This window comes from Wyeomyia smithii, chromosome 2, assembly GCF_029784165.1.
Source record: "Wyeomyia smithii strain HCP4-BCI-WySm-NY-G18 chromosome 2, ASM2978416v1, whole genome shotgun sequence".
In the NCBI taxonomy this organism is placed as follows: Eukaryota; Metazoa; Arthropoda; class Insecta; order Diptera; family Culicidae; genus Wyeomyia; species Wyeomyia smithii.
The window spans coordinates 141,969,141-141,997,111 of NC_073695.1; the positions used below are offsets into that span (position 1 = coordinate 141,969,141).

Below are 27,971 nucleotides of genomic sequence, written 5' to 3' on the forward strand. Positions count from 1 at the left end.
GTAATCCGTAAAATCTTGGTAAGTTGCAACTGGTTTCTTTCAGGTTCCTTTGGGTACGAAAGTCGATGTATCTGTTGGTGTGCCACTTATCGATGAAACCGTTGATTTTTTGATAATCCTATTTGTTGGGTTTTTTGTTAACTTGCTGTTCGTATTTTCATGTTAGTCATTTTATTATGGCACTCATCCGTCTTCACCGTTAATAATAACTGTTTTGTTACCTATGTCCCTGGTAATGACCAGACTCGCGTTTTCTCTTAGAAACCTCTTTCTTTTGATGACATGATATGTTGAAGAATCTATCCGGCACTGGCAAGAGGCGCTGAAATTGACGAATGTCTGGTGAATCCATGCACGATAAGACAACTTACAGACGACAGTGTGGTCTCTGCTACAGGAGTCTTGGCTGCCGATTTGCGATCTTTGCAGGATACCTTGGACAATTTATCTGCTTGAGCTTTACAGCTAGGTATCGAATTCTATTCAGAGAAGTCTGAGATAGTAGTCTTTTCTAGAAGACATGAACTTTCTCAGCTCCAACTATAATTAATTTCTGAGGTTTTGGTGCACAAGTATCTTGGTGTCTTTTTTTATGGTGGCGGGGAAATCTGCGAACAGACACCTGAGAAGAGAACTCAGGGTGTGAGGATGAGACTAGGGGAGAGATACTGGGGTAGTTACACTCCCCCAGACACCTACCGATCCCTGTCCCGACCAACTAAAACCCTTCCAGTCTCCAGCCCTGGTGTTCCCGGAACGACGGTTGAGTATTACGTCGGGGAGTGGCTTTTGAGCGTGATGCACCTTCTTTACTTTTATAACCTCCTAGCTAACTACCTGGAGACTGGTAGTAAGCTACCACTGGCGTGTTGTTGGTTGACCCGCCACACACGTTGCAGCTCCGGGACAATCTGGGAAGCGGCCGCACAGGCCGCGTTCCAGATGTCCGGTTTGTCGCACATCCTCCGGACTAGATTGTCCAGAGTAGTGCCAGGTCCGCTCACAGCCATCATGTCACTCCTCGCTCTTACGAAACGGGGGCATACAAAAAAGACATGCTCAGCAGTCTCCTCCTGCAGGCACTCGGGACACGTGGGTGACCCCACATGTCCAAACCTGTGCAGATATTGCCTGAAGCAACCATGGCCTGACAGGATCTGTGTCAGGTAGAAGTTCACTTCACCATGTCGCCTGCCGACCCAGCCGTATATCTCCGGTATAAGTTGGTGTGTCCATCTACCTTTTGTTGAGTTAGATCATTCCCGCTGCCAGCGGAGCATCGAGAATGCCCGCCATACATGACATTCTACAACACCGGGCCCAGGATAGAACCTTGCGGAACTCCTGAGTTGATTGGGACGCACTTCTGACTCTCCTTCGTGTTGTAAACAAGTACTCGATTCTGGAAATAATTTTCTAGAATCTTGTACAGCGACACCGGTACATGGATGCTCTTGAGCGCGAGAACTATGGAGTCCCAACTGGCACTGTTGAACGAATTCTACACGTCGAGCGTGACGATTGCGCAATAGCGTATGCTCCTTTTCTTGCGCTGGATGCCATCTCTTCCGTCACCAAGACAGCGGAGGTGCCTGCCCTTCCGGAATCCGAACTGGTTACTTGCAGACCATATACACACTCCGTGTATCTGAGGATAATCCTCTCAAGCATCTTGCCCGCGGTGTTCAGCAATCTGGCCTTTATGCCGATGGGTCCCCTGGCGGTTTCCCAGCCTTCGGCAATAAGACCAGTCTCTGCCGCTACCACCTGTCCGGAAAGAGAAAGTCATCCAGGCACCTCTGCATGACTGGCCCAAACAGCCCGGGGGCCGTTTTTATCGTCAGCCTGATTAGAGTTAGAGATACCATCGGGTCCCGGTGCCTTGCTACCCTTATGGATTTGGCGATCACGATGAGTTCCCTTGCCTTCTCAGGTAGGCCGACCATCCCTGGTCTATGTCTGAGATACTGGAACGTCGGACGTGAGACTCGACCGTTGGAGGCCAAGGGCTTGGCTCGTGGTGCGGAAAGAGTCCCTCGATGACACGCTCCAGCATCGCTGGTGATCGCTCTGTAGTCATTAGCGCGCCGCGCATGGCCTATCAAAGCAGGCCCTCTTGCTAGCCTTTATCGCACTCTTTAGCATCGATATTGCAAAACCGAATGCTGCGCGACACACTGTCCTTTCTACTTCGTTTCACGCACGCTACATCCTCCGTCTCGCACGGAGGCACGCACTGCGAAAGTCGGCCTCGCGTCTGTCCACCAGTAAACCTAGGTTGGCGAGTCCTAGGCATGGTGGCGTATACCTTGGTGTCTGGCTCGAATCTAACGGCACCTGGGGTTGTCAAATTAGGTATCTGATGAAAAAATGCCAGCAAAAAGTGAATTTTCTCATCGCTCATCGATGACAAAAACTACGTCGCGAACCTCTGCACTGTATCAATGGCAACTACGGGGGATAGTATCGAATGTTACGTAAAAAACCATGTATCCACCTAGCGGTGAGACCCAGCTTTTCTCATTTGAACTTTTTATTTGTTGGAATAGATTTACATGAACTGTCATGTAATTAAAAACCCACAAAATAAACCAACTGTTAACTTTCCTTTTCCTAATTTATGATCCCATAAATTAAATAATAAATCTTGAAAATAAACAATTTTTTTCCAAGTTTATGAGTCTATAACTCAAAACTTTATAACCATCCCAAACACTTTATCCAAATATCCAGTTACACTAAATAAACAAATTCCCACAGTCAGATTTCCTAAAGCCCAAAGCAACATTCCAATAAATCAATTCCCACAAACGAACCGATTGTATTCAGTATCAATTTCTATAGACGCAATCCTCATCACTTTGCGCTAAGGCAATAAACTCAAGTGCATTCCAAATGCACCATCCAAATCCACAATTTCCCATAAAAGTGCTTATTGCTACGCACGCACTAATCAACAACTGACCAATTTTGTTCGTCATCGATCCACTTGATTACGATCGATGACGCTATCTATCTCGGTCATGCGGGCACGCTCATATCGAGCGGCACGCGACCGATGTTTGTTTTGCTTTGGTATGCGTAGTTTTACAGGTTGCGCGTATCAACTTTTAATGTGTATGCATGTTCAGGCTCCTCCTATCGATGTACTCGGATTGAGATTTTTGTGCCTCAATTTGTAAACCAAAATTTGAATAAATTATTAATGTTTGTACCACGAACGGACAAGGTTGTTTGAATATTAAGAGCTACACTTCGAAAAGCAAATCAAAACAAATTCTGCTAAGTAAAACAGAAGAAAAATCTGCAACTTAAAGTAAAGATTCCAAAAATGAGCTCCCGCACGGAAAAGGGTTGTTATATGGCGACCTGACTTTTTACGAACCGAACTAAAATTTATTGCTGAAAGTGTTAGAGGAGTATTCTCAAAGGATTTTCAAGTGCATTGCGGCGCGTAGAAGGGATTGAAAAAATGAGATGAAATCGAGTGAAGATGGTTGTCACCGTCGTGCTGTGAAGAATAGTGCTTTTCGTTAGGAACAAGTTCAAATCAGAAAATTTGTTGGAGAAAATTAACGAAAAACATGGATGGTTATCGCCGTCGCGCTGTGAAGTGAGAAATAGTGCCGTGTGTGAGGAAAAGTTCAAATCAGAAAATTTGTTGGAGAAAGTTAACGAAAAACAGCCTGATCGGCACGTTAATTGTGAAAATAATTCAAACAGACCAGTGAAAGCAGTTAGAGATCATGCTGACGTTCAAAAAAAAAACAGTATAGTGGTGAAAACCGATCCATTGGAAAGTTAAATAAAAACAAAGAAAATATATATATAACATGTGACAACTTTATAAAACTAAATTATCATTTAAAAATACATTTATAGTGACTTTTAAAAATATACATATGAATCATGAGTAAAACCCAATCACAAACTGAGGCGTCTCATAATGGAGACCCTCAAGTAAAAATTATTAGTAACCAGAATCTACATGCCGAAGCCTTAGAACAACATGATATTCTGTTGTGGCTAATATTGTCGATCGTCACGATCCACTTAATACTAAATTTATACTCACTACTAAATAAGCGAATAAATAAAAAGGTTTTAAGACTAGCGAAAAGTTTAAATGACTTAAACTCATAAATAAATTTAAAAAAAATATATACAAAATTTTCACCAAAAAGTGAGTGACCTTGAAAAACTACCTGTAATGGAATGCCTCGAGTATTTCCAAGCCTGGGAAAAGGCAATTAAGGAAATAACACCATACGTACAAAAAAGGTACGCTAAGTGCAAGGATCGAGAAATAGAGATCTTGCTTGTCTTTAAACCAATAGAAAAATGTAATACAAACTAACCAGATTTAAGAGAACAACGAAAACTTCTGAAGATTTAACAGACGACTTCATCAACGCGTGGAAAATGCTAAATCTACACCAATAGACAAGAGGAAAACCTAACTAGCGGAAGCAGAATCAATAGAGCTAAGATAAGTGAATTGAACATTTTATATTATTATACATTGTAAATTTACAATTATTTGAAAAAAAAAACACAAAATTGTATTATACAAAACAAAAGGTCATAACAACGCAAATGAATGACGACTAACTATGGACCGATGAGGAAACTCTACGATTAAAAGGACTAAATCTTTATTGCAGGAAAGCAATCAACACCAAACTCTCTGACGACATTATAAATAAAAAACTAAAATCGGTAGACGAACTTGGCGAAGTTTTAGAGAACGCCACATTAAGCTCGTTAACTTATTCGAAATATAAAGAGATATTAGACAATAAAAAAATCATATTGCACAGGAAATTAAAAAACAACCACAAGTTTTCGACTGACACAACGAAAATGACGACGACATCTGAACAAACTTTTGATGTCAAGCAAGCGACATTCATCGTACAGCCCTATCATGGCAATGCGGATGGACTAGCTGCGTTTGTGGACTCACTAGAACTACTTAAAAAATTAATTCCAACCAGCCAGACGCAAATGGCAGTGAAATTTATAAAAACGAGAATTTCAGACAAAGCTAGAAATGTTTTACCTGAAACAATTAATACCATCAACGACATTGTCAAGGAAATAAAAGAAAAGTGTAAAGACAACACTACCCGGGCAGGAGAGCATAACAAAATCATAACTGATTAATAACATATTAAGCTATGAGGACTTATCGTGTTATTCGAAAGATATTCACGTTTCAAGCATGCATATGAAAATATCATAATACGTTGATATCATATCTCGCTATGCCTTCAATGAGATATTTGAGTTGATTTTAAAATATCTCATCAAAAGTATGTTTTTAAGTGAAAATTGTTCATCATTGATTATTTATAATATATCAGTTATGCATTCAGCGTTCATAAGTTGCAAATATCTGTATCGGTCATTTCCGTGATTTTTAATGCAAATTCTTGGTTTGTTATTGAAATATCAAGCTATCTAAACCATATTAAGATCAAAATGAGGTGCGTTTCCAATATCTGGTTGTGATATTATAATGATATTTTCTCCTGCTCGGGTACTCCTGACAGTGTCGTCTCAAAACTTAATGCCACAAAACACCGTGGCGAACAAATAAATTTTGCAACGAGATTGAAACTTTATGCGAAAAACTGCATAATACTTATGTATCCCAAAAGATACCAGCTGAGGCTGCAAATAAAAAGCAGGTGTTCAAGCATTGATAGATGGAGTTCAGAATAACGATACAAAGCTTATTCTGAAAGCCGGAAATTTCACTACAATTAGCGAAGCAATAAGTAAATTGAATGAAAACGAAAAACAACTAAATACAGCATCAATTTTCATGATGCATAATAACACTCATAATAGAAACAGAAATAATAATAATACTACTAATAATAATAATCAGAGAAATAGCAGAAACCAAAATATGGGAAATCAAAGCGCTTATAACCGAAATAATTATCAACGAAGGTTTGATCAATTGTCTTCTAGAAACTATACAAATTTCAGAAATTTTAACCCATCAAATAAGAACGCGAGGCAACAAAATACATTCAATAGGCCACAAAGATTTCCAAACAATTATAATCATAATAACAATTTTAATAATAATAATTTTAGACATAACCAAAACTTTAGAAATAGAATGTTTTTAGCAAATGCTCTAAATAATGCAACAACAAACTGTGTGCAAAACGCAGAACAAGCGAATTCAAATGCTGTCGTACCGTATAGAGTACCAATTCAGTTACCGATACAACAACCAAAAAAAATAATAACTATTAACAAATAATTTACAACAAAATTTTTTAGACCAAATATATCAACAATGAATATGACTGCATCAAACTTTATTAAAGTTGGAGTGCAAATGGTAAATAAAATCTGTACCTTTTTGATAGACTCAGAGGCAGATATATCAATTTTTAAATTAAATAAAGTAACTCGAAGTCAACCAATTGATGCGAGACGTAGAATAAAATAAACAGGTATGTGTTACCAACCAGTGGACATGTTGGACAACACAGATTATACTTAATGTTAAAAAAAGTATATGTTTGGAAAAATATGAAAAGAATCATAACAAACTATATTGTAAATTGCGAATCATGTGAAAGAAACAAAGTGTATAAACACACCAAAGAGAAAATGGTAGTTACTACAACACCATCAAAACCTTTTGAAGTGATAGCTATCGATACGGTAGGACCACTTCCTAAATCTAATCAAAATAATAGATACATTGTAACCATATAATGCGAACTTACCAAATACGTAGGGCTTATACCAGTTCCAACAAAGGAAGCAAATGTAATAGCAAAATCTTTAGTTGAGAATTCCATTTCAATTTACGGAAAATTTTTAGAATTAAAATCTAATCAAGGTACTGAATTAAAAAATGACGTACTTGAACAGATTTGCAAATTATTATTATTATTATTATGATTTATTTCTTTTCCGTAAAGGCGAACCTTTTTAATTTGCTACCTGCGGGTTTCTTAGCGTCTCACAATACAAACTTAATCAAATCAATTATCTTAGCTGCTTACACTAATTATGGTTCCAATACTCGAGGCAGCCCCTCTTAAAAACTGTTTCAGAAGTTGATCGTTTAATAGCAGAAGGTATCAAGTTGTAGTTAATCACACCTCTAACAAACAGAGAATTGGAGTAGCAAGTCGAGTTGTTGGGAGGAATCAGCAGGTTCTGCAAGCGACGTCCTTGAAGTGGTGAAAGCTTCTCAAATAGTAATGTTGGGGAATGCTGTCTGATCAGTTTGCGCATGAATACACATGAGCGGTATCTGTAGAAATTCTCCAGCGGACATCCAATCAGGGTTTTCTGAAACTGGCTTACGTGTGCGTAACGGTTTAACCCGTAAACGAAACGTACACAGGAATTCAGTGCGACTCGTAGCCTGCACTTGGTCTAACGTGGAGTAATTCACCGAACATGAAGTGTGGTAGCATAAATGTTTTAAACAACTTTAGGCGTGTGGCTCTGGAGGTAGCGGAGGCAGAGCCGTAGAGTGACCGTAGGCTAGCGTAGATTTTTCCACATTGCTGATTTATCAGGCTATCCCATTGCAGGTCCGCCTGGAAAATGAACCCAAGATTTTTGGCATTCTCCGTCCACTCAATAACTTGTCCATCCATTATAACCGGGGATAATAGATTTCGCGGGAACAGGGACCAAGGCCACGGACATACAGCTGAACGTCATCTGCATACATCTGTATGGAGCAGTACTTGGGCACGGAAGGTAAATCGTTGACGTGACAACAGAAAAGTAGAGGTCCAAGCACGGAACCTTGAGGAACACCGGAAGTTGGGAAGCCTACTTCGGACCGTTGATCCCCACAAAATACAGTTTGAGCACGTTCCGTTAGATATGACTCGATTAAATTAACAGCAGGAACGGCGAAGTTGAACTGAGTTTCCAGCTTCGAGCAAAGTTTTCGGTGGGGGATTGTGTCGAAGGCTTTGGAGAAGTCCAACAAGAGCAGTATGGCTGAACCCTTTTTGTCGAGCGTTCTCGCTAGATCATTGTAAACACGAACCGCTGCTGTTTGTATGCTTTGCCCTTTACGAAAACCAGCCTGATGATCTGATAGCAGGTTATTCTCCGTAATAAATGATGACATCTGCTGCTTCAGCAATTTTTCGAATGCCTTTGACAGGGCACATAGGATGCTGATAGGTCTGAGATTTGACAGAGCACTCAAATGCGGTTTCTTGCGTAGTGGAATAATCTTGGCCTGCTTCCAGCAAGATGGAAAGGATGATGTCTCAATGATGCGGTTAAACATATATGTAATTTGTTGGACAACTAAGGGCAGGATTATTTTCATGAATTTAATCGACAAACCATCCAGACCGGTTGCATTTGAAGTAATGCTGCATATTACGTTCACCACTTCCCATGACTCCACTGGACGGAAGGAGAAACTGTAAGGCGAGTCTGGCATCGATCTTTTCCGCTCACTGTAATTATCGCTCTGGATGTAGCTCGACAAAAATGTGCGATTCACTTCATCAGGATGGAACTCACACACAGTTGATGATTTATTTTTACCCACTCCAATACTTTTCAGTCGCTTCCAAAGGACGTCTGACGGGATTTGATCATCCAAAAGACGATTAAATGGCGCGTTTTTGCCGCCGATACCATCGTATTTGTGCTATTTCTCAGGACGATATACCGTTGACGTGCTTCATCCTTAGCTTTTATTGGTGCTCTGATCCAGTCTGCGTACGCTAAATTACGTTCTAACATGACTTTCCGAATTTCATTGTTGTACCACGGGTTGGTTGATTTGTTTGCCTTGACTGTGCGAAGAGGAATGCAATCGTCATGAATTTGCTTTAGTTGAAGAAATCGACCGGCTCGTTTGGATCGTGAGTCGCAAAGAAAGTAACCCAGGGAACGGAAAGGATAGCGTTCTGCAGTGTGGCAGGATTGAAGTTGATATAATCTCGATACGTATCGATTCTTTGAAGACACCTCGCATCAAAGGCCAGAGAGCCAAAAATGAGGTCGTGTTGTGACAGTCCTGGGAAGCCTACCTGATTAAAACGCAGAACCTTATCGCTGCAGCTTGTTATAAACAAATCCAGCTGCGAACAACCATCTCTATAAAAAAAACGTGGGTTCTTCGCCGATAGAGGACATGGCGAAGCTTGTTAGCATGGATTTGAATTGCGCCTGTCTCCTACTTGGCTGGGACAAATTGACGTTAAAGTCTCCAATAAGCAGGATATTTTCGTAACGAGCAGCAAAATCGGCCAGTTTGGCACTAAGAAAGCAAGAGCAATCATTTTCCGGGGGATTATATACAACGACGATCAGGATTTTATCGTCACCTAATCGAAACTCAACAGCCAAACATTCCGTTTTATCCTCTGATGACGTTGACAGTTGGGTGGTGAAAACCGTAGTGCAAGGTAAGTGCTTCTTGTAATAAACTACAATTCCTCCTCCACGACGATAGCCACGGTCGTTTCTAGCAACGTTAAAACCCGGGATGGCTATGCTACGATCACTATTCTTCGATGAAAGCCATGATTCGGAGAAGCAGGCAACCGATATTTTGGAATCGCGTAGGAGATCCTTTACTTCATCTAACTTGGCTGACTTTTTAGCGCATAAACTCTGAGCGTTCCCGTGGCATACTTTTAACTTGCCGAAAGGGAGAGCATGAACGCTGCTACAAGTTAAACGAACATTTTCTACAGCATATCACCCTCAGACAATAGGTTTTCTTGAAAGGAATCATAGATGTTGGAAAGAATATCTAAGATCCTTCATATCCGAGCACCAGTTTGATTGGGATGATTGGATACTATTTTATGCATTTAATTATAACACAAAACCTCATAGTAACCATGGATTTACACCATATGAATTAGTATTCGGAACTAAAGCAAAATTACCACAAGAACAATACACTGACAAAATTGACCCAATATACAACTTTGACTTATACAATAAAGAATAACAATACAAACATCAAAAATCTAATCAAATTTCTAGACAGAAACTTATACAATACAAAATCAATAGGGTAGAAAATTCGAACTTAAACACAAACTCAATCGACATAAACATAAATGACTTCGTTTATATCACCAATGAAAATAGAAAAAAACTATATTCTATACAGGTCCATATAAAGTTATAAAAATTGAAGACCCAAATTGCATAATAGAACATATACATTCCAAAAACACATTTCAGACACATAAAAACAGACTTATCAAAGCATAGTTATAATGAACAGGCTATCAGAAACAAACAATGATATATTTTTCAAACATTATATCAAAATATTATATCCAATAATATCATAGATACATTTACAAACAACATTTTCAAAGAATTTATAGTTATATTTACAAAAAGTGAATTTTCATATTTATATTTATATTACATATTTCATATTTTATCAATTTCTCATATAACATATTTTTTTATTATTCAACAACTAATTCAAATAATTATATCATTTATACATTTAGGTTAAGCAGTGTTCCACCGAGTCTAACTTTAAAAAAAAAACCTAAATTATTCCACCTAGCGGTCAGACGCAGCCTTTCTCATTCAAACTTATTATTTATAGAAATAGATTTACATGAATGCTTAAATCCAATAAAGGTATATTCACTCTTTGGGTTCTGAAATATTGATGATGTATTTGAAGTATAAAATATGAAATTTGACGTGATGTTAGTGCTTAAGAAATAGCGAAATAAAAGAAATGACTCTTAATTTCGAACAATTTATCACGACCGATACCGGGAACGTTCAAATAGTATGATACCACTTTTAAATCAAATATATATTGATCAAAGCAGGTATAGTTTTAAATAGTTTTTGATTTTTTTTTCTTTCCAAAACTTCTTCCCAAAAATGAGGTTCAACGTATCAAATTGTTATGAAGTTTGTTATTTGTATGTTTGAGAGATGACTCGTTCGTATGACACTAGCTATGTTCAAATAAGTCGTGTAATACTTGAGACAATAGAATTTCGTTGTTTTAACAATTTAATACATAACGGTTGCTTAAGTTCGAATATAATCATATGAAAAGGGAACGTATAGGGCAGTCAAGCTTTGAAACCACGTGTTTCGCTCAGTGTAGATGTAAACATTGGATGTGTTTTTTATCACTCTGCTTTTAACCCGTTTTTCTACCGTTCTATACAACTAAGAATTTTCTGAGTTGTCTTGTTTTGAAAGTGATCTAGTGCATTTTCTAAGGCTATCTGCCGTTTGGCCGATTTTACTCTACAAAAGTGAATAAAGTGAAAATCAGTTCTGACTCGTTCGTAGTGTGAAGTGCTAGTGTTTATAAGCTGAACTCTTTACAACTCAATTCCATTCATATAAACCCTCGCTATCGCTTTTTTCAAAAAGATCAGCGCCATCTGTTGCATAATAGCGACATTATCTGTCGAAAGCTTCCATAAGTCTAGCCATCTAGCCGTGATCACGATGAACTCCGAATGCTACCAGTGCTCTCAACCGATCAAAACACTTGAATATATGCAGTGCAATGGGTTTTGTAACCAGGCTGTACATCTCAAATGCACCGGATTCAAGCGACCTAATATGGAACTCGTGAACAGTAATCATAACCTGTTATGGTTCTGTGATAATTGTATCGAGCATCTTAAACAATTTAAAGAAACACCTACTCCTATGGCTCATGACATTGTGGCTGCTGTCTCGGAGAATATATCTGATTCATTATCAGCACTAAAATCTGAGCTACTTGAAACTAAAGCATTGACTAAGGCACTAATAGATAAAACCACAAACGACGTTTGTGATCCTAACAGGGCACGCTCCGCTTGGCCGAGTGTCAAACGGCCCCGCGATGTTGCATTAAGAGAAACGCCAAAATCACGCACTACCACCAAGCTCGCTTGTGGTACGAAACCTGTTGAAAAATTAAGCAAAACTGTAGCTACTGTTGAAAAAGCACCTGAGAAATTTTGGCTATATCTGTCCCGGATTGCCTGTCACGTTACGGAAGAGGACATTTCCGAGCTGGTTAAAAGTTGCTTGAGCACTGAACTGACCGTAGACGTTAAAAAACTTGTACGTAAAGATGCTGATCTGAAGCAACTTGCTTTCATTTCCTTCAAAATTGGAATTGATACAAGATTGAAGGAGACTGCATTGGACCCTGCATCCTGGCCTAAGGGAATTTACTTCAGGGAGTTTGAACATCTGCAGTCGTCGCGGGATTTTTGGGGACCGACAAAAATACTTCGGATCGATGGTGCAACCCCCTCAAGGATCGTATCATCACCGAAAATTTTAGCTACACCTATAGATTGAACAGTCCCAGTCTTCAGCACTCATCTCCATTGGTAACGAAACGCACGTCCCAAAGCATAATGGGAACCCCTGAGCTTTCAGGCACAGTCGAGTATCAACGTACCGTCAGACACTACCACTGCGCTTCAGCTTCTGTTCGTTCCGGTTCCGGCCATCCAAGTCGTTTCGTTCCTGTGTCTAGTCTAAGCGAGGGGGTTTCCCAACTTGCTCTCTCAGGCAAGTACAAACATATTAGAGTATCTTCGCATCCTGAATCTGATTTCGTTCCCAGCACACAATCGCTTTACAGTTCACCCACTGAAGTACACCCAGTTTCCACTACCGCACCACTTACTCCTACGCCGTCAACGGAACGCATGTTACAAAGCAATATGGGAACCCCTGAGCAACCCAATGCAGCCGTGTATCACCATTCATGTGCTGCTGCTGTGTGTTCCTGCCTTCCAAGTCGTTCCGTCCCTGCGTTGGGTTCCTGCGAAGGGGTCTACCAACCTGCTTATGCGGGCAAGTACATGACAAGTAGAGCTTTTACAAATCCTGAGCCTAGTCTCGTTCACAGCGCAATTTCTTCGCATAGTTCATCATTCAATGCTTTGTCTACTGATGGTAACCGTCCCAGTGTGCATCAAAATCAACAGTTGGCTAATGACGTCATTAATTCATTGAAATTCTACTTCCAAAACGTAAGAGGGTTGAAGACTAAAATAGCTGACTTCTACCTTTCATGCATCGATCAAGACTATGATGTAATCATGCTAGTTGAGACTTGGCTCGACAGCAGAATTAACTCTGTTCAACTGTTCGGTAACCAGTACGAAGTGTACAGAATCGATAGGAACCGTTTGAATAGTCTTCGCGGTGTAGGCGGTGGTGTCATTATTGCCGTTAAAAAAGCTCTCGATTCCTGTTCCTGCGATATTGGATTTTGTGCTGCTCTCGAACAACTATTCATTACAATTCAATTGAATGGTTTGAAACTCTTTGTTGGATGTTTTTACTTACCACCCGAGAAAAATAAAGATCCTGAGCTTATGAAACTCCATATCGGCTGCATTGAGAAGATCTGCGATGCTGCAAGTTTGAACGACATCATTATCATAGCTGGTGACTACAATCAACCCAAAATCGCATGGAAGCGTTCACGCCACGGTTACATGTTTGTTGATGTTTCGAACACTACCTCCAGACGTCGTGGTCGGAACGAAGCATCGGTTCAAGAAATACTTCTTGACGGTACCGCTAGGTGCAATTTACTGCAAGTGAATCCAGTCAGTAATTTTAACGGACGACACTTGGACCTGCTGTTTCTTAATGACGGAGCGAACTACACAATTCCGGTTAGCGCTGACGATCCTTTAGCACGTTTGGACTCATATCATCCTGCTCTGATGTTTGATGTCATAGTACACTCTCACCTACCGCTAGTTGAAGATATAGACACGACGGCATTGAACTTCAAGAGAACTGATTACTCAGCACTTAGTGATTACCTTCAAACTGTCGGCTGGGAGCCAGTCACTAGTTGTAACGATGTAGATGAAGCTTTACTCCGATTCAACTTGATTGTTCAAGCCGCTTTAGTGAGATTCACTCCACTTTTCACACCTCCACGCAAACCTATTTGGTCTAATGCTCAACTTCGTTCCTTGAAAAGAATTCGTGCAGCAGCTCTTAGAAAGTTTACCCGAAATCGAAATCCTACTACGAAAGCTATGTTCAACAGAGCTAGTGGCAACTACAGACGATATAATCGCCTACGATATGCTGAATATGTGCGAGGGCTTCAAGAGCGGCTACGTCAGTACCCAGCCAAGTTCTGGTCGTTTGTGCGAACAAAGCACAAAGAGAATGGGTTACCTGCGACAATAAATAAGGGAAATGTGGTGGCTTCTACCAACGCCGAAAAATGTGAACTTTTCGCCGAGCATTTTGCTACCGTATTTAGTCCTCGTAACCATGCAGAGATTGATCCTCAATGCCTCGAAAACGTGCCTTTAGATGTAGTCGATTTGGATACTTTCCATATTTCCGAAGACATGCTGTTAAAAGCCTTACGCAAACTGAAATCTTCATTCACGCCTGGGCCGGATGGTGTTCCAACTGTTTTCATGAAGAAGTGCTCGCAGGATATTTAAACCCCTCTTATGAAAATTCTAAATCTTTCGATGCAGCAAGCTCGGTTTCCTTCAGAATGGAAAAAATCGATTATGTTTCCGGTGTTCAAGAAAGGTAAAAAACAGTTTGTTGAAAACTATCGAGGCATAACGTCCCTTTGTGCTGGTTCTAAAGTTCTTGAGCTAGTAGTTAGCGACTATATAATGTTCAACTGTCACAGTCACATTTCTACGCAGCAACATGGATTCATGCCTGGTCGATCAGTTGACACGAATCTCATGGAGTTTACCTCTCTGTGCTTTGATGTAATTTCCCGAGGTAACCAAGTCGATGCAATTTATACCGATTTGAAGGCCGCCTTTGACCGTATCGACCATGACATAGCTCTAAAAAAGTTTAAAAAACTTGGGTTTTCCACTCGCCTTTGCAGCTGGCTGGAATCTTACCTGAAACAGAGGAAATTACAGGTCAAAATTGGCACAACTCTCTCCCAGGAATTCACTAACTACTCCGGCGTGCCTCAAGGCAGCAATCTCGGGCCAATTATGTTTATTTTGTTCTTTAACGATGCCACGAACCTATTCACAGGAAGTTATAAGCTTGTGTATGCTGATGACTTTAAAATGTATGCCGAAGTAAAAAGTTTGGCTGATTGCGTCACTCTACAGTCTCGTCTGGAGCAATTTGCTACGTGGTGTATTGTAAATCGAATGACCCTTAGCGTCGAAAAGTGTGTGACCATCTCATTTCATCACAAAGTTAGCCGCGAAGCCTACTATTATAACTACACGATCGCTGGACACTCGTTGGAGCGTGTTGAAACCGTAAAAGATCTTGGTGTGTATCTAGATTCAGATCTATCATTTCGACAGCATCAGCAATTTGTGATTGACAAAGCTAACCGACAGCTTGGCTTTTTATTCAAAATCGCCCAGGAGTTCGATGACCCGCTATGCCTTCGATCACTCTATTTTGCGTTTGTACGGTCTCACTTGGAGTCTTCCGCCGTCATTTGGTCACCGTATCACGCAACTTGGATACGAAGAATTGAAAGCATTCAACGGAAGTTCGTATGGTACGCCCTCAGGAATCTAAGGTGGCTCAACCCGTTCGACCTGCCTCCATATGCAGCCCGTTGTAAATTGCTGGGCATTACCACGTTGGAGAAAAGACGAAAAGTCTCGAAAGCTGTTTTTGCTGCCAAACTGCTTTCAACTGAGACTGATTGCAGCTCACTGTTGGAACAGCTTAACGTCAGTGCGCATTCCAGGCGTCTGAGATCCAGAGCCGGCTTCCTCCGTCGCCCATTAGTCAGAACGGATTATCTCCTAAACTCACCGCTACACTCGATGAGTGCAATTTTTAATGAATATTTTCATCTATTCGAATTTGGAGAGAGAGCTAAATTGTTCCGGCGGAAACTGCTTCAAGAGACGATTTGAAAATGGATGTTCATCGAAAGTACCGTTCCTATTATTCTTAATATGTTTATTTTTATTTTACAATCTTGACTATGTTACATGACTTTCTGCTTAGAACTAAGGATATGTCACTTTTTATTGTTACTTATATTTGTTCTGTGTTAGACCTAAGTTTATACATTTATTTTAAAAGATATGGGGTTTTTATGCCTAATTGTTGGCTTTTCCCCATCACCCACATTTCATGTAAACCATTGTGTTGGATGAAATTATTAAACAAACAAACAAACAAAAAAATCATAATTCATCAGTTAACCTTTAACTAGCCCGCTCATTTTAAATCAATATTGTTCAAATCGGTTGTGTAATTTCTAAGATAATAAAGTTTCGTGATTTTCACATTTCGATACATTATATACGAAGTTACAGTCCGATTACAGTAAAATTCAATAGGATGTTATGAGGCAGCTAGACTTTTCATTTGACACTAATTTTGTGGAAATCGGCTCAACCATCTCTGAGAAAAGTTAGTGAGTTTATGTAGTCTTCGGAATATGTTTCTATTCATAGTTGGATTTCACATTTTTAAACATAACAGGCAAAGTAATAATCCGTTTGCAAAAAAAAATCAATAGGGTCTTATGGGGCAACAAGACCTTCCATATGACACTGGTTTTATGGAATTCGGTCCAGCCATCTCTGAGAAACATGAGTGAGATTAAATAATCTCCAGAACACTTCTCTTTCCATAACTTCTCTACCACAAGTTCAATCTTAATAAAATCTACAAATTAAGGGCTTTTTAGGTAGACCGTTCATTTGAAATTGATTTTGTTCATACCGGTTGTGTAGTTTCTGGGATATTGATGTTTCGTGGTTTTTACATTTTGATACATAACCTCTAAACTAGGATTCCGATTACAATAAAATTCAATAGGTTCTAATGGGCAACTAGACCTTTAATTTGCAAGTTATTTCACGGAAATCGGTCCAGCCATCTCTGAGAAGATCGAGTGAGATTGAGAGAGCGTTACACACACACATACAGAAAATGCTAAGCTCGTCGAATTGAGTCGAGTGATATACGACATTCGGTTCTTTTGAGCACTTTTATACCATTAGTTTTTGCAGTGATTGCTCTACCTTTCTAGGAAAAAGGCAAAAAATTAATCAATTAGGAGTAAAATATTTGTGCTGAAGAAATAGCAAATAAGAATGACTCTGAATTTCGTACACTTCAATTACGAGCAATAACGGGAACGTACAAATGGCACAATACCAAATTTAAATTTTGTTGGGGCCACATGTTTTGATCAAAGCAGCTACAATTTTAAATAGTCTTTGAATTTCGTTTCTTTTCATAATTTTTGAACCACATATCAAATTGCCATGACATTTTTTACTTGTGTGTTTGAGAGGCAACCTGTTTGTATGACAATAGTTATGTTTAAATAAGTCGTGTAGTCTTTGAGATAATAGACTTTCGTTGTTATTATAAAACGAGTGAATTTGAAAAGTCATCGGAACATGTTTTTTTTTTCACATTTTTTGAACCACGTGTTATCATTATAACATTCATTAATTAACCCTTAACTAGCCCGTTCATTTGATATAAATATTGTTCAAAGCGGTTGGGTAGTTTCTGAGATAATGGAATTTCGTGATTTTCACATTTTGATACATTACAGACTGAATAATGAAATACAATAAGGTTTTACAAGGCAGCTAGACCCTTCATTTGACACTAATTTTGTGGGAATCGGTTCAGCCATCTCTTAGAAAAGCGAGTGAATTTAAGTAGTCTTCGGAATATGTTTCTTTTCGAAGCTGGTTTTCACATTTTTAAACATAACAGGCAAAGTAAAAGTCCGATTGCAAAAAAATCAAGAGGGTCTTATGGGGCAACTAGACCTCCCATATGACACTGATTTTGTGGAATTCGGTCCAGCCATCTCTGAGAATCATGAGTGAGATTAAACACTCTCCAGAACACGTTTCTGTAAATAACTTTTGAACCACATGTTTAATTATTATGAAATTCAAAAGTTAAGGTTTTGTTAGGTAGCCCGTTCATTTAAAACCAATTTTGTTAAAATCGGTTGAGTAGTTTCTGAGATAATGATGTTTCGTGATTTTCACATTTTTAAACATAACCTTTAAACCAAAAATCCGATTACAATAAAATTCAATAATGTTTTATGGGGCAACTAGACCTTTCATTTGCAATTTATTTCATGAAAATTGGTCCAGCCATCTCTGAGAAAATCGAGTGAGATTGGGAGAGCGTTACACACACACACATACACACACACACATACACACACACACATACAGAAAATGCTCAGCTCGTCGAACTGAGTCGAGTGATATACGATATAGTTTATTCAGTGATTGCTATACCTTTCTAGGAGAAAGGCAAAACCTATAGTAATCCACCTAGCGGTCAGACCCAGCCTTTCTCATTCAAACTTTTATTTGTGACAATAGATATACATGAACGCATCAATCCAATGAATGTATATTCACTCTTTAAGTTCTAGAATATTGATGTTGTAATCTATACATATAAAAATGAAGTCCGGTCTGTCTGTCTCTCTGTTTGCTCCATATAGGCTCGAAAACTACCGAACTGATCGACGTGAAAATTTGTATGTAGGGGTTTTTGGTGCCGATAAAGGTTACTATGACCGTTTGAGACCCCTACCTCTTCTGGAAGGGAGGGGTCCCATACAAATGAAACACAAATTTCTGCACATCTCGAGAACTAATCAACTAAATGGAACTAAATTTGGCAGGTAAATGTATTAAGTGGTAACAAATATGTCCATAATGTTTTGACACCTCTCCTTCTTTTGGAAGGGAGGGGTGCCATACAAATGAAACACAAATTTCTGCACATCTTGAGAGCTAACCGACTAAATGGAACCAAATTTGACAGGTGAATGTTTTTAGTAGTAACAAACATGTTTTATAATCGACCTCAGGCAAAATTTTGGTATGTAAGATGGCAACTTCCGGTTTCTGTAAAAGAGGCCAAAAATGGCCGATTTCCATCCAATATAATAATATCCGGATCTAGAATGATACACAGGAGCTATAATCTACCACAGATACCGTTTTGAATATTAAGATGGATAATACCGGAAGGTACATATTGGGCGTTATTCGATCATTTTCGGCTGTTTCCCAGGAACATGTGCTTCTAGAAGAGGGAGGGGCGTCGAACCATCATGAACATATTTGTTACCTCTAAAAACGTTCAACCAGAATGACGCTCAGAGGCCAGAAATTATCTTAAATACCATTTTGAAATCTAAGATGGCGACTTCCGGTTTGTGAAAAACAGCCTAAATTAACCAAATACCTTCCAATATGAATGTCTCTGGAACCAGAATGATGCAATGAGCTAACAATTGACCTCAGGCACCATTTTGAATTGCTAAATGGCAACTTCTAGCAAACAGTCGAAAATGACCGAATAATACTCAATATGGATGTTTCCGTAATCGAGACGATGCATAGAAACCAAACATTGACCCTGGAAACCACTTTGAATTTGTAGACCACCACGTTTAATTTCTGGAAAACAACCAAAATGACTAAATACCTCCTAATATGGGAATTTCCGGTATCAAATTGATGCCAGAAAATCTGCTGAAAATGACCGAATACTACCCAATATGAATGTATTCAGAAATAAGACGATGTACAGAAGCCAAAGGTCGAGAATGTTTTCATTTCGATAAAACCAATCATATGAAACGACTTGTCATTTGACCTTGATCATATCTTGACTTTGATCATATCCATATCATAATTCATCAGTCACCCTCAACTAGCCCGCTCATCTGATTATAATATATATATATATATATATATATATATATATATATATATATATATATATATATATATATATATATATATATATATATATATATATATATATATATATATATATATATATATATATATATATATATATATATATATATATATATATATATATATATATATATATATATATATATATATATATATATATATATATATATATATATATATATATATATATATATATATATATATATATATATATATATATATATATATATATATATATATATATATATATATATATATATATATATATATATATATATATATATATATATATATATATATATATATATATATATATATATATATATATATATATTTTCCCGCTAATCTAGAATTAATAAAAAGAGTATTTGGCTCAGTTAAACTTAAAATTGTACCGTGCCGTGTCAAATAAACCATATTTAAATAAAAAAAAATCTACTCTTTGATATTTTTTCTGTTTTTTATATCCTTTCTTTTATATTAATTTTTTAAAATTTCTTTTTTATTTTATAAATTTTTCGCATGGGTGGCAACACTTTGTCAGATAGCCCTCCATATTTAAAAGACAGAAAACTTTAATACTTTAAATAGTGGAGTCTAAAATGATATATAATCGAGTCTATATATAATCGAGTCCGATCTATATAAGAGTACAGTGACGCTTCGATTATACCACGGTCAAAAAAAAAGTCGCGGTATACATTTGAAATATATTTATTTCATGTTATTTGCATGTGTATGTGTTAGAGTATGAACATATGTGTGTGAATATTAAGTTTTGAATGTTCGGTATAATTGTGCTGTTGGTTACTAAAAGTTTATGATTTAAAGTGAAAAATAAGTCCAGTAGAAATTATCAAAATGTTTTTTTTCTTCTTACAATTGGAGTGTTCTATAACACCCCTTTTCCGTGCGGGAGCCCATTTTTGTAATGTTTACTTAAAGTTGCAGATTTTTCTTCTGTTTTACTTAGCAGCATTTGTTCTGTTTTGCTTTTCGAAGTGTTGCTCTTAATATTCAAACAACCTTGTCCGCTCGTGGTACAAACATTATTAAAAAGCAAAGTCTTGGTGCTACATTCAGATTCGGAATTTGACCTTCTGTTTATTATACACAGACTTCGCAGCCAACTGTTTAGAGTACAGGACAATTGCGGGGCTAGCGCTACGATCCTACTGATATTACCAGTCTCTCCCGAACCGAGACTCAAACCTACGACGACTGGCTTTTTAGGCCATCATCGTACCTCGAGACCAACTGGAAGGTAACCAGCAAACATTGATAATTTATTCAAATTTTGGTTTACAAATTGTGGCACAAAAATCTCAATCCGAGTACATCGATAGGAGGAGCCTGAACGTGCAAACACATTAAAAGTTGATACGCGCAGCCTGTAAAACTACGCATACCAAAGCAAAACAAACATCGGTCACGTGCCGCTCCATATGAGCGTGCCCGCATGACCGAGATATATAGCGTCATCGATCGTAATTAAGTGGATCGATGACGAACGAAATTGTTCAAAGAGGAATCTAGAAGAATGATCATGACTGTTAGGGGCCATCCACATACCACGTGGACAGATTTTGAACGATTTTGACCCCCCCCCTCTCCCTCCGTGGTCAACTGCCCATATAAATTCTAAAAAAAATGTATGGATCGTGGACATTAGCCAACCCCCCCCTTCCCCAAGGCTGTCCACGTGGTATGTGGATGGCCCTTTAGTGGATATCGGTTAGGATTCGGTTGTTAATTAGTGCGTGCGTAGCAATAAGCACTTCTATGGGAAATTGTGGATTTGGATGGTGCATTTGGAATGCACTTGAGTTTATCGCCTTAGCGCAAAGTGATGAGGATTGCGTCTATGAAAATAGATACTGGAGACAATCGGTTCGTTCGTGGGAATTGATTTATTGAAATGTTGCTTTGAGCTTTGGGAAATCTGACTGTGGGAATTTGTTTATTTTGTGTAACTGGATATTTGGGTAAAGTTTTTGGGATGGTTATAAAGTTTTGAGTTATAGGCTCATAAACTTGGGAAATGGAAAATTGTTTAATTTCAGGATTTATTGTTTAATTTATGGGATCATAAATTTAGAAAAGGAAAGTTAACAGTTGGTTTATTTTGTTGGTTTTCAATAACATGACATCACTCTCCTTTTAGTGAGCAATCTTAATATCATGAAGTTGCTCATACATAGAGGTTAATGACAAAAAATCTAGCACGTACAAACTCCCTTACAAAATTTAATATATATTACATAGATTGTCTCACGACTAATCTAACCGAATTTCACAGTATTCAAAGAGAAGCTTTGAACACTTTACCTACTTTCGTGGCAATGATTTTATGAATTTCTTATGTTTTTGCCTTTCTCCTAGAAAGGTATAGCAATCACTTGCAAAACCGAAAGTATAAAAGTGCTCCAAAGGGCCGAATGGCATATATCACTCGACACAGCTCGACGAGCTGAGCATTTTCTGTATGTGTGTGTGTGTATGTGTGTGTGAGTGTGTGTGTGTGTGTGTATGTGCAGATTTTTATTCTCACTCGATTTTCTCAGAGAAAGCTGGACCGATTTTCATGAAATTAATTGCAAAAGAAAGGTCTTGCTGTCCCATAAGAACTTATTCAATTTTATTGTACTTAAACTATTAGTTTAGAGGTTATGTATCAAAATGTTAAAATAATGAAACATCATTATCTCAAAAACGACACAACCGATTCGAACGAAATCGGTTTCAAATGAACGAGCTACCTGAAATACCCTTAGCTTTTGAACTTTATAAATATTGAACATATGGTTCAAAAGTTATGGAAAGAAACGTGTTCTGAAGATTGTTAAATCTCACTCATGTTTCTCAGAGATGGCTGGACCGATTTTCATGAAATCAGTGTCAAATGGAAGGTCTTGTTGGCCCATAAGACCCTATTGATTTGTTTTGCAATCGGACTATTACTTTGCCTGTTATGTTTAAAAATGTGAAATCCAGCTATGAAAAGGAACATATTCCGAAGACTACTTGGACTCACTTACTTTTCTCAGGAATGGCTGGCCCGATTTCCACAAAATTAGTGTCAAATAGAAAGTCTAGCTGCCTCATAACAACCTATTGAATTTTCTGTCGTATGTAATGTACCGAAATGTGAAAATCACGAAACTTCATTATCTCAGAAACTACACAACCGCTATATATATGATGTATATATATATATGATTTAAAATATGAATTTTAAAGGCAAAAACCTTTTTTTTTTTAAACATCATTGAACATAATCAGATAGCTCAGTAAGATTGCGAAATAGATACCTAGTGTCTTCAGCAAAGTTTTTGTTATGTTATTTTGGGAAACTTTGCCAAATACGGTGATAAAAAATATTGATTTTTAGAGAAAATGTTCTTGTTATCTCACTTATAGGGTGATTCATCACGGATCTGTTATTGTCCAAAGTAGAGTCTTTTTTTACTCTAAAACTTTCCCGAAGATAGTATTGCTCTAAAATGTAACGTTTACGAGAAAATTACTTTTGACCACCTTTTTTCATTTCTGGACCTCAGTGCAACGGAAGCGACGGTAATATCGTAGAGCGCGCGATCTTAATCGTATAAAATTTCGTAAGCGGCGATTTGACCACGGTGGCTTTGGAACAGGACGGCGAGTGAGAACACAGCTAATAATCGCCTGATTGACTTCAGCATTAAAATAGCTGACGTTCATTCATAGCTGATCGTTCACACATGCAGCCATTTCGAGGGAACGCCAGTCAATACTAAGAATTGTTTCATTCAGTGTTGCGAAGTCAGCGCGGCGGAAATCCAAGCTTTGCAAGTCAACGATGTCTTCAAAAACTGTTGAGCAGCAGTTCAATTGCAGGATGATATGGATCCAGAGCGTTGAAGACTGTACTTTCACTGGCAATTTTGTCACCAACTAAAACAAATCAAGAACGCGACTGTTACTATTTGCCACAGCATTGATTTGTGTCAGGTTGTTCAAACAGAATCCATCCAACAACATAGAGCTATGCATCGGGAGTGACGATTGCAGGACATCGATGCTAGATTAGACTGGTTGTAGTCTCCAAATAGAATCACGTTATCGGAGATATCCAAGTTCGACATTATCGCTCCTATTGAGTCAATGTGGTTATTAATGTCCGCAACATTTGTCCTTCGATCAGGTAGTAAATAAATTACTCCGATACTCATGGTCCCAGTTAAAGTTTTAAGCCTAACCCATATCTGTTCAAGCGTATCACAGACAGTAGTAGGATCTAAGTAGCAACTTAAATCAGTGGAAACAGCGATGAGAACACCGCCATCATGGGACTTTGTGATGTTTCTCGGGCTACGACCATAGCGGAAAACAGTGTACGAATTGACAAATAATAGTGTCGAAAGTATCCGGTCGTCAAGCCAGGTTTCGGTCCAAACCAGAGTCCGAAGCAGTCGAAAAGAAGTCATCGATCTTAGTTCGCAACCCCCTGACATTCTGGTAGTAGATGGTGAGAAAACGTTTGCTAGTCAGAATACCAACGTCCGGAAGAAATTGCGGTAGATCGTTGCCTAGAGCGGATGCATGGAATGCCCTGTCTCCAGAACTAGACTCAGTCTCGGGACGACTTTAATGGCACGAACGAGCTGTAACGTTGTGGCAGAAACCGGCAGGTGGCACAGCTGAGCTAGAGAGGTCCAGGGTTTCCAAAGTACGTTGTGAGGTGCGTCCCAGCCCTGTTGTAGCAGCGGTCAATAAATGTTGTGGAAGGGCTTGGATGAGGTGACAAAATGCCAAAGTAGGTTTACCAGAAACACCATCAGGAGAAAAACGACTAGCAGCAGAATCGTGCAATGTGCTAGAAATAAGAGCAGCATCAGGGCGAGCAGCGTCATAAATAAAAATATACTCGCCTAGGCTGGCAGCTTGGAAAGCCCTGTCTCCAACACTGGACTCAGGACCGGGACGACTTTGAAGGCAAGAATGAGCTGCTACGATTTGACAGGAACAGAAAAAGGGCGCAGCTGAGCTAGGTGGATCCGAGGCTTCTGGAATGCTTATGAACTAAACTGGAAATAAACTGGCTTCGTTAAAACCTCTTCTGGACTGTGATATCATTATTCTTGGGTGCGAAACCACGCATGTCTAGTTTTTGACTGACTCTTATTAAGTTAATTTGTGAGAAGGCAACTTATACTCTACACAGCTTATTTTCTACATAAAGTATATAATTCGCATACAACTTTAGGTTGCTAGTCATGAGTGTATTCAAGTGTTCAAGCTGAGTTCACCAATCACGCATAACACTCATAGGTGTTGGTGAACTCCATAACGCACGCCTCTTTCGAACGCGCATCGCGACAACAGCGCGGCAGCAGCGTGAAGAAGGTCGCCGTAAAACAAAACAAACAGAACTAGGCCATCTGGCAAAATTGTTGCTGTTCGAGTGGTGCGCTTGTTCTTGGCCTGCATTCTTTGCTATGCGGAAAAGAAACAAGCCCAAAAGTTGAAAATTGATATTTGATATTGGGAACACAACAAGGAACCAAGTGCAGTAAACACTTGACTTGTTGTGTTAATGGAAAAGAAGGTCTAGCGGTTCTGTAAAATAAGATTTCACAGTCCGTAAATTAAGTACCAGGATCGTAAAGATCTAGGTTACATTTTTAAGCGTGGGAATGTAAAGACGTGGGAATATTATACCACATCTCACCCTTCAAAAAAAAAACTACTGCACGCAAGAAAGTAATTTTTCAAAAAATTGTTGTCAACAGTTAGATAGAAATTGGAAAAAATTTGACTCATGCAGCTTCCTTTAAAATCTTGATCAATTGAATTATTTTTATAGTGATAACCCTTTCTTTTGGTATTAGGCTTTAATAATTCTGTTTTTGTGAACTACCATTTGTTTTTGAGTCGCTGTGTTTTTGATTGTGCAATTTGGTTCTTGTATTTCAATGACGTCAAAAGGACCTATATAAATTGGATCAAGCTTTCGTCTATTTTCGTTAGTTATATAGACTTGATCTCCTATTTTCACGTGAATCGGATTTGTTTCGTTGTTTATTGTTATTTGTCTATGCTCTTTTTTATTCACGAGGTTTTGGTGTGCTAACATGTTTGTATTTTGTAATCTAAATCTCAACTCATTGTAATAATCTTCTAAATTCTAAATTGGTTCAACATGTGGTTTGTTTGTTTCTAAATCTTGAGGTAGTACAGCTTTTCGTCCGAATATCAATTCATACGGTGTGTAATTGTGTTCCACGTGAGGTGTTGTATTGAACGTAAATGAATAGAATTTTATCCATTCATCCCAGTCAGATTGGTGTACATTGGTGAAAGATCGTAGATACTCGCTCAAGCATCTATGATTTCGCTCCTAAGCACCTATTGACTCTGGATGGTATGGGGTTGAAAATGTTTGTTTAGTTTCTAAAAGCTTACATACCTGATCAAGAACTTCGTTTTTATATTCAGTTCCTTGATCTGTGCGTAGTTCCATAAAATTACCATATATTAAGATAAAATTTTCGACAAGTGCTTTTGCAATCACCGCTGTTTCTTTCGTTGGTATGGGTATGAGAACAATATATTTCGTTAAGTTGCATTGAATTGTAAGTATGTATCTATTGCCATTATTTGTTCTTGTAAAAGGTCCAACGGTGTCTGCAGAAAGTAGTTCGAATGGTTTAGAAGGTGTTGTCGTCACAACAGTCGCTTCCTTTGTATGTCTTCTAACCTTATTGATTTTGCATTTTTCGCAATTTCTGACGAAATTACGGATATCGTTTTTCATATTTTTCCATTTGTAATATTCTCTTAGCTTTAAATACAACTGGTGTTGTCCAATATGTCCTTCCGTAGGGGTCATATGGTGACGCGTCAATATATGTTTAATTTCATCCTGCTCATTAATGAACCGTGGCGGTTTGTAAATAATAATGTTATAGCTGGAAATGGCATGTTTTACGATTTCCTTCAATGCTTGCAGGGAATGATATTTGAAGAAGATATCATCTTTTGGTAGCGCTACCTTATCTCTTTTGTTATCTTTTAATAGTTTAGAAATTTCCAGAAGTGCAAACTCTAATGTTCAACTTCCATTATTATATTTCAATGGTACTATTACTGAACCTAAGCATTTTTTCTGGTTGTGGTTCGTTAATTTTCAACTGATTGCGTTGGTGCACCTCACAATGCAGTTTGAGTAATTTGTTGACTTCAGACGGGTTTTCAGTTCGCCAAACAATGAGGTGATCAATCTCATTGTTGGTTTCGTTCAAACGTCTGGAATTATTGTTTGGCTTGAGTTTATTCGTCATCGAGCGTGTATTTACCGTCAATATCATAGACTTTAGATTTTCCGACTTTGTTGGTATCCGAGAAAGCGCGTCGGCTCCGACATTTGCTTTTCCTGGCAAATATTCAATATCGAAATCATATTCTTCTAAATCAAGTCTCATTCTTGTGAGTTTAGAAGTTGGCTTATTCATACCAAATAAATAAACTAACGGTCTGTGGTCTGTTCTAATTTTAAAGCTTCGACCGTAAAGATATGGTTTAAAGTAGTCAATTGCCCAATGTATGGCAGTTAACTCTTTTTCAATTACTGGTTTGAATTTTTCTCCTTTTGTAAAACTTTTGCTAGCGAATGCAATTGGCAAATCGTAGCTTCCATGTAACTGTGACAGAATTGCTCCACAGGCAACATCTGACGCATCTGTTGTGTCTTTTGTAAAATCAGGATATTGAAGGATCCTAGGAGATAAGAGATGACGTTTAAGGCGTAAGATGCTCTGTCTTCGTTCATCGTTCCATGAGAATGTTGTATTCTTTTTTAGTAAATTATTTAAAGGTTTAGCTATATGAGCAAAATTTGGAACAAATTTGCGATAATAGTTACAGAACGCTACAAAACGACGCACTTCGTCTATATTTGTAGGTTCTGGATAATCTCTAATTGTTTGAAATTTAGAGTCATCCAGTAAAATTCCATTACTTGTTATTTTATGACCTAAGTAAGTCCTGTCACGGTCGCCATGAACTAAACTGGAAATAAACTGGCTTCGTTGAAACCTCTTCTGGACTGTGATATCATTATTCTTGGGTGCGAAACCACGCATGTCTAGTTTTTGACTGACTTTTATTAAGTTAATTTGGGAGAAGGAAACTTATACTCTACACAGCTTATTTTCTACATAAAGTATATAATTC

The 27,971-nt window shown here is 38.2% G+C and overlaps 3 protein-coding genes across 5 annotated transcripts in view; 2 read left to right on the forward strand and 1 right to left on the reverse strand.

The window, feature by feature from the left end:
- Positions 1 to 27,971, reverse strand: part of LOC129722961 (coiled-coil domain-containing protein AGAP005037-like) — a 1,195,377-nt gene that overhangs the window by 275,994 nt on the left and 891,412 nt on the right. The window lies entirely within an intron of this gene.
- LOC129719996 (uncharacterized) lies at positions 11,485 to 12,336 on the forward strand. Its single transcript, XM_055671406.1, has one exon. It carries the CDS (start codon positions 11,485 to 11,487, stop codon positions 12,334 to 12,336), a length of 852 nt encoding a protein of 283 aa, XP_055527381.1.
- LOC129719997 (uncharacterized) lies at positions 12,396 to 14,471 on the forward strand. The gene has a single exon (XM_055671407.1). It carries the CDS (start codon positions 12,396 to 12,398, stop codon positions 14,469 to 14,471), a length of 2,076 nt encoding a protein of 691 aa, XP_055527382.1.